This window comes from Rhipicephalus sanguineus, chromosome 1 (assembly GCF_013339695.2).
Source record: "Rhipicephalus sanguineus isolate Rsan-2018 chromosome 1, BIME_Rsan_1.4, whole genome shotgun sequence".
Classification (NCBI taxonomy): domain Eukaryota; kingdom Metazoa; phylum Arthropoda; class Arachnida; order Ixodida; family Ixodidae; genus Rhipicephalus; species Rhipicephalus sanguineus.
Genome location: NC_051176.1, coordinates 156,156,104 through 156,171,551, shown reverse-complemented (window position 1 = coordinate 156,171,551; position 15,448 = coordinate 156,156,104). Strand labels below are relative to the sequence as shown.

Genomic DNA, 15,448 nt, shown 5'->3' with positions numbered 1-15,448 from the left:
ACTGCTCTCAGCATGACAAAATTTCTCGCCAAGCACAGCACTGCTGTACTTCCCCATCCGCCATACTCGCCTGACCTCTCCCCATGCGATTTTTTCCCGTTTTCTCACGTGAAGAGAGCCCTAGTTGTGCAACCGTGTTGTGCACCCGTGTTGTACCCGTGAGCGCCCGTGTTGTGCACCTTCTTTTTCTCTGTCCTCGTCCGTCAGTGCGCTACTTAAATCATGATGAATCCGTACCAACTAGCTCAAGTTTCAATTCTCATGAAGAGCCCTAAAATGTCGCTGGATGGGGAGCGTGGAGGCCATTCAAGACGCCATGACAGAGGACCTGACAGCTCTGAGAAAAGAAGCATTTTCCAATTGTTTCCAAGACCTCAAGAAGCGTTGGAAGCTGTGTATAGACTGCAAGGGAGACTACTTCGAAGGGGTGCTGCACAAATGATTTCAATGTTAAACGCATTTTTTTTAATGGACCCTGTCTCGGAACTTTACGGACAAAGGTTGTACGCACGCCAATTCGCACGACCAAAATTATGCTGTCTTTCGATCTGAGAATTCTAGACAGCGAGCTTCACGGGCTGCAATGCCCGCCATTTTTCTGCCTTTCACAGCTTTGGCGATGATCCTAGATTTCTCATGAAACGTCTAAAACTTAGGCGTATTAATAGGAGGAGGCATCTTTCGGAAAGGCCAAACAACACTGCACGTAAGCAAAGCGTGGGAGATCTCAGCGTGCACACAGAGAAACACGAAACAGCAAGCAGTCAGGCAGTCTACAGAATGTCTGTCGGCATGACATCACTTTAGTGGGTGTCGTCACTTGAAACGTCATGTGTCGACGTCATGTGCCGACGCTGAGAACAGTTTTTTGCTAACAGAGACATTAGCAAAAAGCTGTTCTCAGGTAGAAAAAAAAATACAGCCAGCTCCACTTCACGAACACTGTCGAAACAGCGAAGCTTATGCCCGTCCCCCATCAGAGTATATTGTACTTCTATGTTTTTCAAGTCTTCCGTTCGTTGGTGCTTAGTTTTGGCCTCTCTTGCGCGAACATCACGGTTGGCTCGGCGACGACATGCCCGTTCTCCCATCAGCTCTCGCTAACGCTCATATCAGGTGGCTTCTTCATCGGAAGAATGAGAAATGCTTGCCGTCCTGAAAGTGCAAACTCCTTAATACTGACACTGACAAGCTATACTACACTCCACTGCTCCTCACCGTCACCCCATCTTGGCGTGTTTCTCGAAGGTTCACCCCTTGACATTCTCCGCCCTCGCCTCTCGCAGCACACGCAGCTCTCCCCTTCCTACCGAGCCTCACTCTCGCTACACTGCGAGGCCACGTGGTCAGCACTACCACAACGGCCGACCTGAAAGCCTCGACTAAGAACAGCGTCGCTGTTAAAAAAAGTCTTGTGGCTATCATCATCATCCGACCGAATAAAAACAGCAATGGTCACATCGATGCTTGTTGGCGAAAACATATGCGCTCGACTTGTCGAATGAACTTCTGGGTTCCCAAATAGCTCATGGATTGAAAAAAATGTTGCGGATCACTAGCTGAAGTTTTTGTTATTGCGGGAGTTCTTTTTAAAATCTCTTTGTCAAGAAGGGGCAAATGCATCGAACTCTATGGATGTTTGCCGGGGATGCCAGATTTCTTCGTTGCCGCGAGAATTTCGCTCTTGCGGGCTTTCGTTAATGAGGCATTCAACTGTAGTAGTTTCTCAGCACAGCCTTTGATATTAGCTGCTGCCTGTGGAGTGCTGAACCATCTTGGGGATGACATACTGGGACTTGCATTGTATTAGTTACTATGAGGTATCTGTAGCTTAGGTGCCATTTAAGAGGGTATGGTAGGGTAAATGGGTCATCTTGGTTTCAGCATTATATCAACACTGTTCTATGTTTTTTAATTGTAAAATTTTGTGTGTTGAATAATAATGCCTTCGCCTTTCACGTTGAACAATTCCTATCACTGCAGCCTTCCTTACTTTTTTTTTTGTATTTGAGAACCAAATTTTATGCCGAAATGTAAAATTAGATGCATTTTTTTCTCAGAAATAAAAAACAGCATGACTGTGAAACTTTGCAAGCTAATTCCATGATAGTGGCTCTAATCCCTACCTAAAAAAATGGCTTCTGGCACTTATTTCACAGGAAAAAAAAATATTGCCCTCACTTGTCATGTAAAATAAAAGAGACTTTCCAATTAATCTTTTCCTTCTAAATTATAACTTGCACAGCTTTTCAGTTTTAGGTTCAGACTATGTGGAAGGTACTTTAGTATAATCTGAGAAAATTTCAACGTAACTGGTTGGATAGCTTCCCAGAAAAGGTACATCAAGTTTCAAAAACTTAAAAAAAAAGTGATCTTGAGCGAAACGCAACTTTCAGTTAAAAACACATAAGTGCCAAGTTGACAACAAAAACCAATGACTACAGCATTCCTGGAGGCAAAACTTGAAATCAAAACTTGTGAGAATAGCAGAAATTAAATATGCTTAAATGATCTAGCCTTATTTATTACTTAAAAAATACATACATGCAGAAAAATGATGCAAAACATGTAAATAAATCCTCACATCCATCAGGAAGCAGTTTTTGGTGCCATTTTTAAATGGCTGGGAGCGCTCCTGCATACTTGCCACTGTGTGGTTTCGTTCTGCACAGTGTATTTTTTTTAGTAATGAAATTTAAAAAATGAGTTTTTGGTCAAGTTGACCTACTATACCCCCTTAAAGGCGGCTAATATGAGAATGAGGCAATCACCAGCCCTGCAGCTTCGCCAAGATTATGTCGGTAGTATGTGTGGGACATTTTTTTTTAATACTACAGCTCAGACCACTTATAACGTAACCGCTTACAGTGCAGTACCGGCTATAATGCGGTTTTTTCTGACTCCCGTTTACTCTCCCATAGAACTCCATGTATACCCATACCGCTTATTGTGCAGACCCCCGAGATGAAAGACCGGTTATAATGCGGCTGCCGGAACATTCTCAGAGATGCGAGGGTGCGAGCGTGCTTCTCAGCGGAGATGCGCCGGCGGGGGAGAGAGCGGCGACGGCATTACAAAGGAGGAGGGGACGCGGAACGAACGAACAAGGAGCGGGGGGAGAAAAAAAAAAAGGGATGGCTGTGGGGGACAGCAGCCCGGCGCAGGTGCGTGGTGTGAGGAGGGGGAGCGGTTGCGCGGCCAACGGAGAAGCCTTTGCCCCCTTCGGCCGCTTGACATGCGCGCTTCGTCGTTGCTTCGTCGTAGAGCGCAGATATCGCGCGTGCAACCTCGATTTCCCCGCGAGTAACAATGCTTTGAGATGCGATTGAGCTTTCGCCTTTGCCACCAACAGGCGGACTTACAAGCTTGAAAGACTTTTTCAGGATAGTTGCCGCGGCTGTTCTCCCGATCGCGAACCGAAACTTCATTTCACGCGTGATGCCCTTGGTTTAGCTCGCGAGTGCGATCTCTTCTACTCCCGATCTCCGTGTTGCCTAGGGCAAGCTTCTCGCGGTGGCATGACAAGTTGCAATGCGCACGCTAGGCCTAACGAGCGCTAGCTGCCATGTCGGCGGCCGCGGACTACAGAAGTTGCGGTTTGGTGCCGAGTCAATGAAACATTTTGCAATTGTTGCATTTAGAAGGGGTGACTTACATCTTTTACGAAAACACGGGCGTGCGTGTGAAACACTCGAGTGGTGGTTTGTGGTCGCCACCGTTTTCGACATCGCGGACGCGCAGTGTGTTACCGCGGCGACTTCCCGTGACGGCGCATTTTTTCCGCGTTCGCTATGTCGGCACCGCAGGTCCGCGGACGCTAACAGTTCAACATTTTCAAATGTAAGCAGATGCAAACTTACGCCCCAGTCGCATGCCGCGATAGTCGGAATCGCGCGCCTGCCTGTTGGTCGTGTTTTGTACACGTGCAACCTTTCAAAAATGTTGTTTTGGTTATAGTGCGGTACCGCTTATAGTGCGGATATTCGCGACTCCGGCGACTTACGTTATAAGCGGTCTATGCTGTATCCAGAATTAAAAATATTGTCTGTGACCAAAAGCATATTTGTCATGTTTGAGCTCCATTACCTAAAGTGCTGAACATTACATGCATGAAAAGCCAAAATACATAAATGTTTCCTAATGAGTTTTTCTTAACTCAACTACATTAGAGCACATATTGCAATTTATGAAACGTAGCCAATGAGCTTGCCAAGTACTGCTGAATGGGCAAGTTGGTGCATTATGACATCGTATTGGTATAGCGTAGCTCAGTTTGAGCATAAAGAAAAGAGGCTTCAGCGAAGAAGGAAACACAGGCAACAGGATGAGCGCTAAACTTCCAACTTTTTGTTTATTGCATGACCCTAGAGCACATTATATGGCTCACCTCACAGCACACGTGATACCGCTACCTGACCAAAAAGCCAAACATGTGGCGCAGCACACGTGACCAGAAAACGCAGTTTACTCAAATATCACATTAACTATACCTCACTGCACATGCTCAAGAAAATCGATCTCTTTTTCAGATAAGGCTATAGATGGCATACTCACACACAGCTTCACACATTTCGCAATAGAATTCGCCTCGATGATCTCACGTGTCGCCTGATTACGACTGCGGCCCAAAATGACACAACGGTCAAACAATGGAGTGCATGCATACGTCTTACAATGCATAGCCAGGAAACTGCCTGAGGAATCCTTGTTTTTTACATTGCAACAATGTTCGCGTAGGCGGTCATTGATGGTCACATGTTTGGTTTTTTGGTCAGGTAGCGGCGTCACGTGTGCTGTGAGGTGAGCCATATAATGTGCTGTAGGGTCATGCAATAAACAAAAGTTGGAAGTTTAGCGCTCATCCTGTTGCCTGTGTTTCCTTCTTCGCTGAAGCATCTTTTCTTTATGCTCAAACTGAGCTGCGCTATACCAATACAATGAGCTTGCCAAGCATACCCTTTTAGAACAAATTCTGCAGATTGTGCTGGTTCTAACGGCATATGGGCATTCAAAGTGTTAAAAACGTACTGTTTTACTTAGGTACTTTTAAAAACAAACCGCCAGTTTGTGACCCGATGCAGTAAAGTAACTGAAACACCAATGTATTCTATTGCACACTTTTGGAATGATCATCATTAAACTAGTGTCAAACGAAGAATTTGACAATCAAGTATGACTTGAGAACTCACTGGCTAAAATTCAGAAATTGCAATATGTGCAATTATAATGTTGATTAGTGAATATTGTTAATTGGTCATTTAAGTACTTTGATTTCTCAAGCAAGTAATGCCTGCTGCCTTAAGTAATCAAGCTCAAATCCTACAATTATGCCACCTTTCACAAAAATCCTGCATCTAAAAAATAATGTAGTCGCCATTTATTGAGCGCAATTTTCCTGACTTATCCAGTCCACTAGTGCCCACTGACCTGTACAGCAGCCATGGTGTCTCCACAGTCTTCTACAGACAGGAGCTGCTGTTTTTCAGTAATCCATGCCTCCTCCTCTTCTACCTTAGCAAGGAACTGCTGATACACCAGAGACTCGTCCAGTTTGTGGCCACGATCCCCGGCCATCTATTGTCAAAAGGAAAAGAATTGTGTCATTTGGCATGCCATTGATGCCTATAAATGCTACAATGCAAGATGCAACCTACAAATAACACAAACAGATGGCTCACATTCTCTTGAATCTACAAAATTATTCTACCTTGATTACAAACTACAAACACAGCACTCAAGGAAATGGTGATAATGCATTCTGCCCAATTCATAAGCATCAAAAAGTTAGATGCGAATCAGACATCTAGAGTGTTTCTACACACAAAAAATACCCCGATAGTTTAATGGTGGAATATCTTGCATATTTTACGTTTCTCTTTTCATCTTAATTTTCAAATTATTTTGTCCCTTTATGGTCCCTAAAAAAATTACGGTAATTTATTTTCGAAATGAGTCACTCTGAAAATGTTAAATCTGCAATAAAATAAATTGACCCTCAAGGCGTTAAACTGAGGTACCCTCAAATGTTAGAGCCTGACATCTTTAGTCTTGATGGTACTAAATGCCTACAAACCTGCTTCAATTCCCGCCATGAGAGCTCCAGGGCCTGCAAACGCTGTTCAATCTCAGGCACGCCCAAGTTAGACTCTGCCATAAGTTTGTGGCCAGCTTCCTGGACAGCCTGAATAGCTGGCTCATGGGCGCCAAGCTCAGAATCTAAGCGTTTGTGCTTTTTCCTCAGGTTTTGCACACCAGTCAGGTCTCTGCCATAGTCATCCGAGCCCACCAACAGCTTCTTTTCCCTGAAAAACAAAAAAAAGAAAAGGTCAAGAGACAAGCTGATTCAATGCATCACTGAACAGCTCTAACGTTTTCAATAAATTCATCACTTCAACACGTGACAACTGCTCACATTGCTTGTGCATGATCAGTGTGGAAGAGCAATTTAACGCTTTCGTGACCGTGCCTATAGAATGTGGGTCACTGGTAACCCGAACATGCTGAGCGAAAATATAAAAGTACCAGCACTGCAGCCCACAAGGCAGTATTATGCGGCACCGGCATGACGTCAGAACACCCACCCCCTTTCCCCAAGTAACCGATGAGCACCTCCCAACAAACCAATGAACACCTCCACGACTTTCTGCGTTTGTCGGTGAACAACCCTGATGTGTATATTTGCGAGTTGGCTGAGAATGTCCAGCGCTAAAAGACGCAATGAAAGAGTTTTTTTTTCCTAGTAACCCGTGTTTATACAGTGAAACCGTGAGACATGCGTGCTGAACATGATTTCTATTCAAGTGTTTACATCATTATTGCCAATTCGCCGAATTTTCTCTCTTTGCCTGCAAGCCGGCTAGCCTCTGACTGCCAGGAGTTCGAAAATCGAAGAGCCCCGCTACGTTTTTTTAAGAAATGTTTTTTGCCCTTGCACTTCAAAATGGGCTTGTCAGACCCAATTTTTACTGGATTCGGACCGTACTTTTTCCCAGATACGCTCAAACCTCATTATAACGAAGTCGCATCTGACACGAAAATAAGTTCGTTATATCCAAAAATTCGTTATAAATATGCATTTGTAACACTGTATATATGACAAGACTATTCCTCACTTACTTCGTTATAACCGATAATTCATTATATCGAGGTTTGAGTGTAGTACATTTATTTTTCGTGTTTTTTTTTTGGAACTGTATCAACGAGGTTGTACCGTAATATGTCAGATCGAAACTTGAATATGCATCTCCCATCTGGAGCCCGCATCAAACGTGTGTTTTAAATTAACTGGAATCTGCACAAAATCGTGCTAGTACTAGGCTTACTCATTCTTGACATAGCTCAAGCGTCCTCCAAGTTTTTTTTTTATTACAGCTCGCTGAATCATGCCCTGTACATCACACTTCCTTCACATATCTCATCCCACCGATCATCCACCTCAAGCTGCACGCATGTGGGCCAGGACCACCACTTTTCAAGAATTTTTGTTTTTATTTGAGCAGCAAGACTGGAATGGCACTTGCACGCCATACAGCCATCACAAGCTCATCTGCATTTTCTGAAGCTCTTGTCAACCATATTTCATTGTGAACACCCATTTCTAATTTTTTTTTTTTCTTGCCACCCCTCACGTAACACCCTTCTATGTAATGGGGTCTATAGAGTGAAGCAAAGTTAAAAAGCAGATGCATGTTACATGAACACAGCAAACAACGGTACTGTTTAGTTGTTCAGCATTTCAGCTTTTCTTCAAGTGTAACATTTACAAAATGTAACTGGTAAAAATTAACTACCATTGACTTAAATGGAAAAGTCTCAATGCATAAGCTGAAGTGAACTGAGAAGCATTTAAACTGTGTTTTTTACATGAAGATATCTGCGGCAGGCTCATGCCCCAACAAGGTTGTTGGACCTACAGTGATACCATTTGCGACCCCCAGCCCTAGGCCTTAGACCATTTCAAGCTAAGGAAAAGTATATAAAAGCAATCGCTTTAAATGAACTAAAAAAAATGTGCACAAAAGCAGGCCCAAATAACATACTTGATCCAGGACTCTTCGTCTGCGATATCGCGGAAGAATTGGTGCAGGGTGTTAGCCTCATGCAGCTGAGAGCGGCGGTAGGCAGCCAATGTGCGCAACCGCTCGTAACGTTCGTTGATTGACGATCGTTTCTCTTGGATAGGCCCCGAATGGAACTGGCCAGATTCGACCAGGGAGTCCGCAAGCGCATTCAGGTCCTTGACCCTGTCTTCATGGGCTAAGATGTCTGCTTCAACCAACTGGTGCTTCTTGGTCAGGTTCTGTACTGATGCCAAGTCTTTGCCGCTGTCCTCGCTTTTCAGCAATGACTCCACCTACATAATGATAGCAGGCACCACTCAGTGCATGAAACTAGGAACACCTATCTGTACAACTTTACACGTACACTATTTGTAGCACCAGCCCAGAGCCTACTGCCAAGTAACAGCTGCTATCATTAGCAGTAATTATAAAGGGTTATTTCATATGACTAAAACATACTTTTTAAGGAAATTTATTACAACAGCTGGATGAGTTGAAGAGGTGAAAACTAAACTTACAAGGCTAAGGGTGGAGTGACAATAACTAAAAAAATTTTACTATTTTCATAATTATTCTGTTGGGTGATTCCACGAGAGATCGAACATGCCTGTCCGGTCGCATTTTTTGTTTTGCCTGGGTTTTTTATATGTTATGTGGGCACATTCAAAGTGCACGGAACTGAAAAATTTATTTCCAAGAAATGCTCCCAGCGCGCCAAAAAAATATTTGAAGGTGGCGGCGCATGCCTCCTGTTTTTGCTCACTGCATTGTTTTCGGATTTCACGGCCGAATTTAGCGCGAACTATAAGTGATGTGTCGAAAATTTCTTTTGCTGGTTTTAATACGCATTACTGTAAATTACATCCATGCTTTTTTTATGCCGTCCTCAAAAAGAAGAAAATGTGAAAAAATGGCAAACACGGCCGAAATCAAAAAAGGGTCCCAAGTTTGAGGCGCCTTGGCGCCTTTACTATTGCAAACAGAAACTTGAAAACAGTGTCAAATATAGAAAAGCGCCTTTGCAACATTTATGCGGAAGATCATTTTCCTACGGTCAGCGCAAAAAAAGAAAAAAATTGTTAAATAAGCGAGTTTTTTCAAAAAAGTACATTTTCAAAAAATAAAATAAAAAAAACTCCGGTCTCAATTTTGACGGCAATTTTTTATCGAAGAGCGCTTATGTCAATAAACACACGGTTTTAATATCATATGTCCTCATTTGCTTTGTTTACGAGATATAACTGGCCAAAGTGACCCTTGCTGTGAGTGCTCACTTCAGTGCGACTGATGGTTGTTAATAGCTTGCATTGTGCGTAAATCACAGTTTTATTTATTCTGCTGCAGCAAAACCTTGCTCTGGTGGCTTTTCATCAAGAAAAATGTGTTCTCAGATTTTATTTGTGTCTAGCGTGTGCAAAAGTGGGCTGCTGCCGCCCTCTAAATGGCTCACGTGTAAACAGTTTGCAGCCTACAACCTCGCCTACAATCATCAGAGGAAAGATGGGCGCGCCTGTTCAAGATATCAGCCGCTTCTTCTTCCTGAAGGAATGCCTGGTCTACCTCATCGCGGTTAGATGTAGACAGGTTTTCCTTGAGGAGCCTAAAGCAATGCAAGCAGACCTCGCAGGTGTCGCGAAGATCCTCAGCCTATGACAGTAGCTTCTGGAGGTAGGCAACAACAAAAAGAGCAAAGAAAAAAAATTTGCGCAACGAAAACGTTTTCCTCAGCAATCTTCTTTTTGTGAACGCGTAAATAATCGGCACAGAACAATCGGACGTAGCCATGGGCCGCGCGCATCGCGTGTAGTGAACAGCTAGACCTAGAGCAAGCCGAAACGTTTATACAGAACGGCGCCGCACAAATTATCTCACATCTGCGCAGCTGTCATGAATGCCTTTCCAGAACTGCTTACGGTTTAACATTTTATGACTAAGGGTGTCTAAGCGCTTTGGGCTGTAATATTTAATTTGTAGGCCGCACTCATTGTCAAAACTAAGGGTAATGTCCGTCTGGTGCCACCAATGACCTTTGCTGTCCTCGACGTGGGAAAGCACTTAAGTAAAGTAGCAACAAAACATCATCAATTTGGAAGCTTCGGCCACTCATGGCTTAATCATGCCGCACCGCACATTTTCTGGCTGCTGAAACGCTGAGGTAAAGGTCGAGATGATACAGGAAGACGTTATCTGCGACGCCGAAAACATGTGATTGCGGGAAGTGAAATAAACGGCTCGGAAATCATTGAGCTAACTTTTTTACAAATGTTGTTTAGGCACAATGTACGTCGAATGGGGAAGATGGTTAGAGCGTACAATGCATGTAATGGAAGGGAAGCAAGCAGGCAGTGAGAAAACAACTGCATAACAGCGCGCCTGCTGATTGTGGCATTTAGTTACAGATTAAGTTGGCCTTCGCTGCATACAGATGCTTTATTCTGTGTGCAAGGAGAGTTTTGACAAAGTGACCTAAACCATGTGTTCGCGGTGTCTCGCGTGCTTCTGATTAACGAATACTGGCGGGTAAGTTGAGGTTGTAAGCTGCAAACTGCGTACGCGTTCGGCCTTTAGAGAGCGGCAGAAGCCCATCCCCACACACGCTAGACATAATTAAAGTTTGAGAATGCATTTTTCTTGACGACAAGACACCAGAGCAAGGTTTTACTGCAGGAAATAATTAAAACTAGATTTAAGTGCAATGCAAGCTGATGGCAACTATCGATCGCACTGAAGTGAGCACACACAGCAAGGATAATTATGGCCCGTTAAATCTCGTGAACAAAGCAAATGAGGACATACATATTAACATGGTGTTTTCACTGACATAAGCGCTCTTCGACAAAAAAATGTCAAAACTGAGGCCTGAGTTGTTTTATTTTTCGAAAATGTACTTTTTTGAAAAAAACTCGCTTCTTTAACTATTTTCTTCTTATTTCGCGCTGCCTGTAGGAAAACGATCTTCCGCATAAATGTTGCAAAGGCTCCTTGAAATACTTGGAAAAAAGCATGGATGTAATTCACAGTAATCCGTATTAAAACCAACAAGAAAATTTTCGACACATCGTTTATAGTTCGCGCTAAATTCGGCCGTGAAATCCCAAAACATTGCAGTGAACAAAAACAGGAGGTCTGCGCCGCCACCTTCAAATACTTTTTTGGCACGCTGGGAGCATTTCTTGGAAATAAAATTTTGGGTTCCGTGCACTTTGAATGTGCCCACATAACATATAAAAAACCCAGGCAAAACAAAAATATCGACCGGACAGGCATGTTCCATCTCTCGTGGAATCACCCTTTAGAGGGCGGCAGCAGCCCACTTTCGCACACGGTAGAACCAAATAAAATCTGAGAACACATTTTTCTTGACGAAAAGCCACCAGAGCAAGGTTTTGCTGCAGCAGAATAATTAAAACTGCAATTTACGCACAATGCAAGCTATTAACAACCATCAGTCGCCCTGAAGTGAGCACTCACAGCAAGGGTCACTTTGGCCAGTTATATCTCGTAAACAAAGCAAATGAGGACATATGATATTAAAACCGTATGTTCATTGACATAAGCGCTCTTCGATAAAAAATTGCCGTCAAAATTGAGACCGGAGTTTTTTTTATTTTATTTTTTGAAAATGTACTTTTTTGAAAAAACTCGCTTCTTTAACTATTTTTTTCTTTTTTTGCGTTGCCCGTAGGAAAATTATCTTCTGTATAAATGTTGCAAAGGCTCTTTTCTATAGTTGACACTGTTTTCAAGTTTCTGTTTGAAATAGTAAAGGCGCCAAGGCGCCCCAAACTTAGGGCCCTTTTTTGATTTCGGCCGTGTTTGCCATTTTTTCACATTTTCTTCTTAATGAGGACGGCATAAAAAAAGCGTGGATGTAATTCACAGTAGTGCGTATTAAAACCAGCAAAAGAAATTTTCGACACATCATTTATAGTTCGCGCTAAATTCGGCCGTGAAATCCGAAAACAATGCAGTGAGCAAAAACAGGAGGCATGCGCCGCCACCTTCAAATATTTTTTGGGTGCGCTGGGAGCGTTTCCGTGCACTTTGAATGTGCCCACATAACATATAAAAAACCCAGGCAAAACAAAAATTGCGACCGGACAGGCATGTTCGATCTCTCGTGGAATCACCCTGTTTAATGAACATTCCAAATGCATGAATGACACCAAGCAGTGATGCAGTAATCGTAATTTTAGTATAAACAACATACTTAGCAACACTTCTGACAAACATGCCTCCAAAATCTATGGCAAAATGCTTTATGTCATGCCCTCTACTTTTCACCATTTTTCAAATATGCAACATATTTTCCAAATACTATGATGCATTAATTATTGCTTGTAAAGCATCTTCAAATCAGTGAACACTAGAAACTTCTAGTGCTCATATAATAAACAAAATTTCAAATCAAGTAAACAATTTCAAAATCTGGAAAGTCTGAAGTACTAGTAGACACAGTTCCATCTTTCATGATACTTACCTCTCCAAGCCAGAAGTCAATGTCCTTGACAGCAGCATTGAATGTTCTCTGTTTGTTGGCCTCCTTGAGCTTCATGCTCTTCTCAGATGACTTTGTAGTCAAGTGTTCCCATTGGTCAGCAATTGAACCAAGGCGCGCTTGCACAGCATCTTCAGAGCCAGCACACTTGCGCTTGTCAATGAGGTTTTGACCCATGGCAAGCACGGCTTGGATACGGTCAGCATTGGCAGCCAGCTCTGCTTCAAATGCTTGATGTTTCTTGTGCTTGCTCTGCATCGTGAAAAATCAATCAAAAATGAGAAGCGCTGACCCCATAAATGTGTTACGTCGGTAATGCTGAATCTATTGTAAACATTGCTATTAGCTGACTATTGCAGCAGGGATGCTTGAGGTTCTTGATTTTATTAATGTGCTGATTTGGAGCTGAAAACACAGGACACAGGCAGAAGGTGTCCTACACATCAAAGCAGTGCATTAAGTAAATTACTAATATGCATCCAATTAGCACAGTGACAGCACTTCTAGATGCATGAGGCAATATGATACCCCTCAACAATTTTTCTTCAATGTGGAACTGATGTGACCGACTATAGCTAGATGTGACCCTTTAGCTAGGTAACTGGGAAAGATCTTGCCAGGCACAATGTAGGTACCACTTCTTGGATAGCTTTGCAGAATTCACCAATGCTCTTTTAGTTCCAGATAAATAGACACCTACAATAAAAAGGAAGGGCTCATGAGTGCTTTCAATCTTTCTCTGATTTGTAAATGCTCACATACCCCAACAAACTATAGGGAAACCTGTGTACCTAACTGCCCCATCGAATGACATCATTCCTTTCCACAAATTCCCCACTGCCATTTTAAGTGACAAGAAATGTTCTGACCCATTTTGAACATAAAGTAAAATGATATCACCAAGCCTTGAACTTACAATTACAGTCGCCGACCGATAAATCGGACACCGATAATTCGGACATGCTCGATAATTCGGACAGTCGCGCGGCATCGCCGATGATCCCATAGAAGTAATGTGTAAAGACGACCGATATTTCGGACAGCTGCGAGATCTACATTCGATAATCCGGACCCTGTCCGAGACTGTCGCGCACGCCGAATCGCCAGCCATTATCTCCTCCGGCACCCGTACCATACAAAGTATGGCCTCAGAAATCAAAATGAAAGCTAATTGGAGATCTATGAGGCTCTATTTCGATCGCTACTTTATGCCTCAGATTTGGGATTGGAAATGCTGATCTTGGAGGCACTGGTCAACTGTGGGAAATCGTATCGACATCGCGAACATCCTACATTCCGGTTCCTGTATCCCCGCGCTGCGCTGCTATCGCCGCCATTTTGTCGAATGCGTCTGCGGTAAAGCGTTCTGCGCGCGCGTTCATTTTTATCTTGAAACTTGCTTTATTTTACGCTCTGCTGTCTCAAAAGATCTGAGTTAAATGGTGCCAACGGTGCCCTCACAGCCAGCGCCAAAGGCCGCGCCGACGACAACGAAAGGCGGCAGATACATTCAACTGCCGATTTTTCGGACGCCCGATTTTCCGGACATGCTCGAAAATTCGGACGCTTTCGCGGCACCGTCACCAGCCCCATAGACGTCAGTGGTCAAGAACGTCAGAAATTTCGGACGCTAAAACTCTTCGGCGTCCGATTTTTCGGACTTTCTGCCCAAATTGCAGGTTCGAAAGGCAATAATTGAAGCCCGCATCTCTGCCGCGTCTATCATCTCGTAGGTTCGAACCAGCGCTTTCGCGATTCGGCCTGTTTGCGACAGTAGCAGAGTCCGAAAGTCAGCTTTGTCGCGATGCCGAAGTGTTATGGAGTGAAGCGGACCGGAAATTCAAAGGGGCCGCTATCACGGCGCCGTGCGGCGATGTCTTTACGGATAAGCAGTGGAAATGCACGGAGGCGTGATGGTGGCAGGTGGCAAACGCGACAGTACGGCTCAATCGCTGACGAGCCTTACAATAAGCATCTTCAGTCAACTGCTCGATAGTGCATGTGGCCTGGGGCAGTTGCATGCGTAGTGCACGCATTTAATAGGCAAGAACCCAAAACACGCTGCGCCGCCATTCATGCTGCCTCTTTGTGGGACCGCTAAGTGCGCCGCACAGACGCGTTGCCTTCACGAGCGAAACCAGCTCGTCATCGTACAGCGATCACATCACACTGGCGGAGATACAGGCGGACTTGGTTGCACGTAAGCGGAAGTGCGGGCAGCAACGCATTGACAACTTTTTTCGGCCACCGGGACCTTGAAGTGTCAATAAAAGTATTTTTTTTTTCTGGCGCATTCGTTTTTTCGGACATTCGATAATTCGGACTTATTTACGTTCCCCGTGGAGTCCGAATTATCGGTCGTCGACTGTATCCCAATGGGGCCCAGCGCACAGTAGCCAACAACCAGACTTGAACTGGTTAATCTCGCTGCCTTTCATCTCTTGTTTTTATCTCTCCCTCACAAATTGAATTTAACAGAATCCAGAGAGTCAATAGCATTTCAAGGTTTCACAAGCTGAATCTTAAGATGTGCAATAGGGAAGCATCGAAATCCGTTTTCCCTCATTTCCACAACTTCTCAGTATGACGACAAAGTTTAGTAATGCATGTTGTATTCTCAAAGACCCGGCTTACCATATGCATAATTCGCTGGTCATTATAAGCAACCTATGGGGAAGCAACATGCTAGCCTGTCACTCATTACTGTGCAATTTAAGGGTCCACAGTGTGCCTACTGGGCCTTTTTCATGTGTAGGACAATTTGTGAGCAGCAATCAACACGGAAGTTTTGCAAGTTGAGAGCTACTTCACAATTAGCAGCATCTTCCTTGTTGATTCTTAGTGCCAGTGGGTGACTAACGGACATGTGGTGCATGTTCACATGAGACTA

General features: G+C 43.8%; 1 protein-coding gene across 4 annotated transcripts in view; it reads right to left on the bottom strand.

Moving 5' to 3' along the window:
* LOC119400763 (spectrin alpha chain) overlaps nt 1–15,448 on the bottom strand; it is a 94,704-nt gene that overhangs the window by 16,894 nt on the left and 62,362 nt on the right. For all 4 annotated transcript variants that reach the window (XM_037667728.2, XM_049417318.1, XM_049417321.1 and 1 more), the window contains 4 exons: nt 12,541–12,810; nt 8,040–8,353; nt 6,074–6,302; nt 5,428–5,574 (listed from right to left, as the gene is read on the bottom strand). In XM_037667728.2, the coding sequence (XP_037523656.1) occupies nt 5,428–5,574; nt 6,074–6,302; nt 8,040–8,353; nt 12,541–12,810 (960 nt within the window). The remainder of the gene's footprint in view (nt 1–5,427; nt 5,575–6,073; nt 6,303–8,039; nt 8,354–12,540; nt 12,811–15,448) is intronic.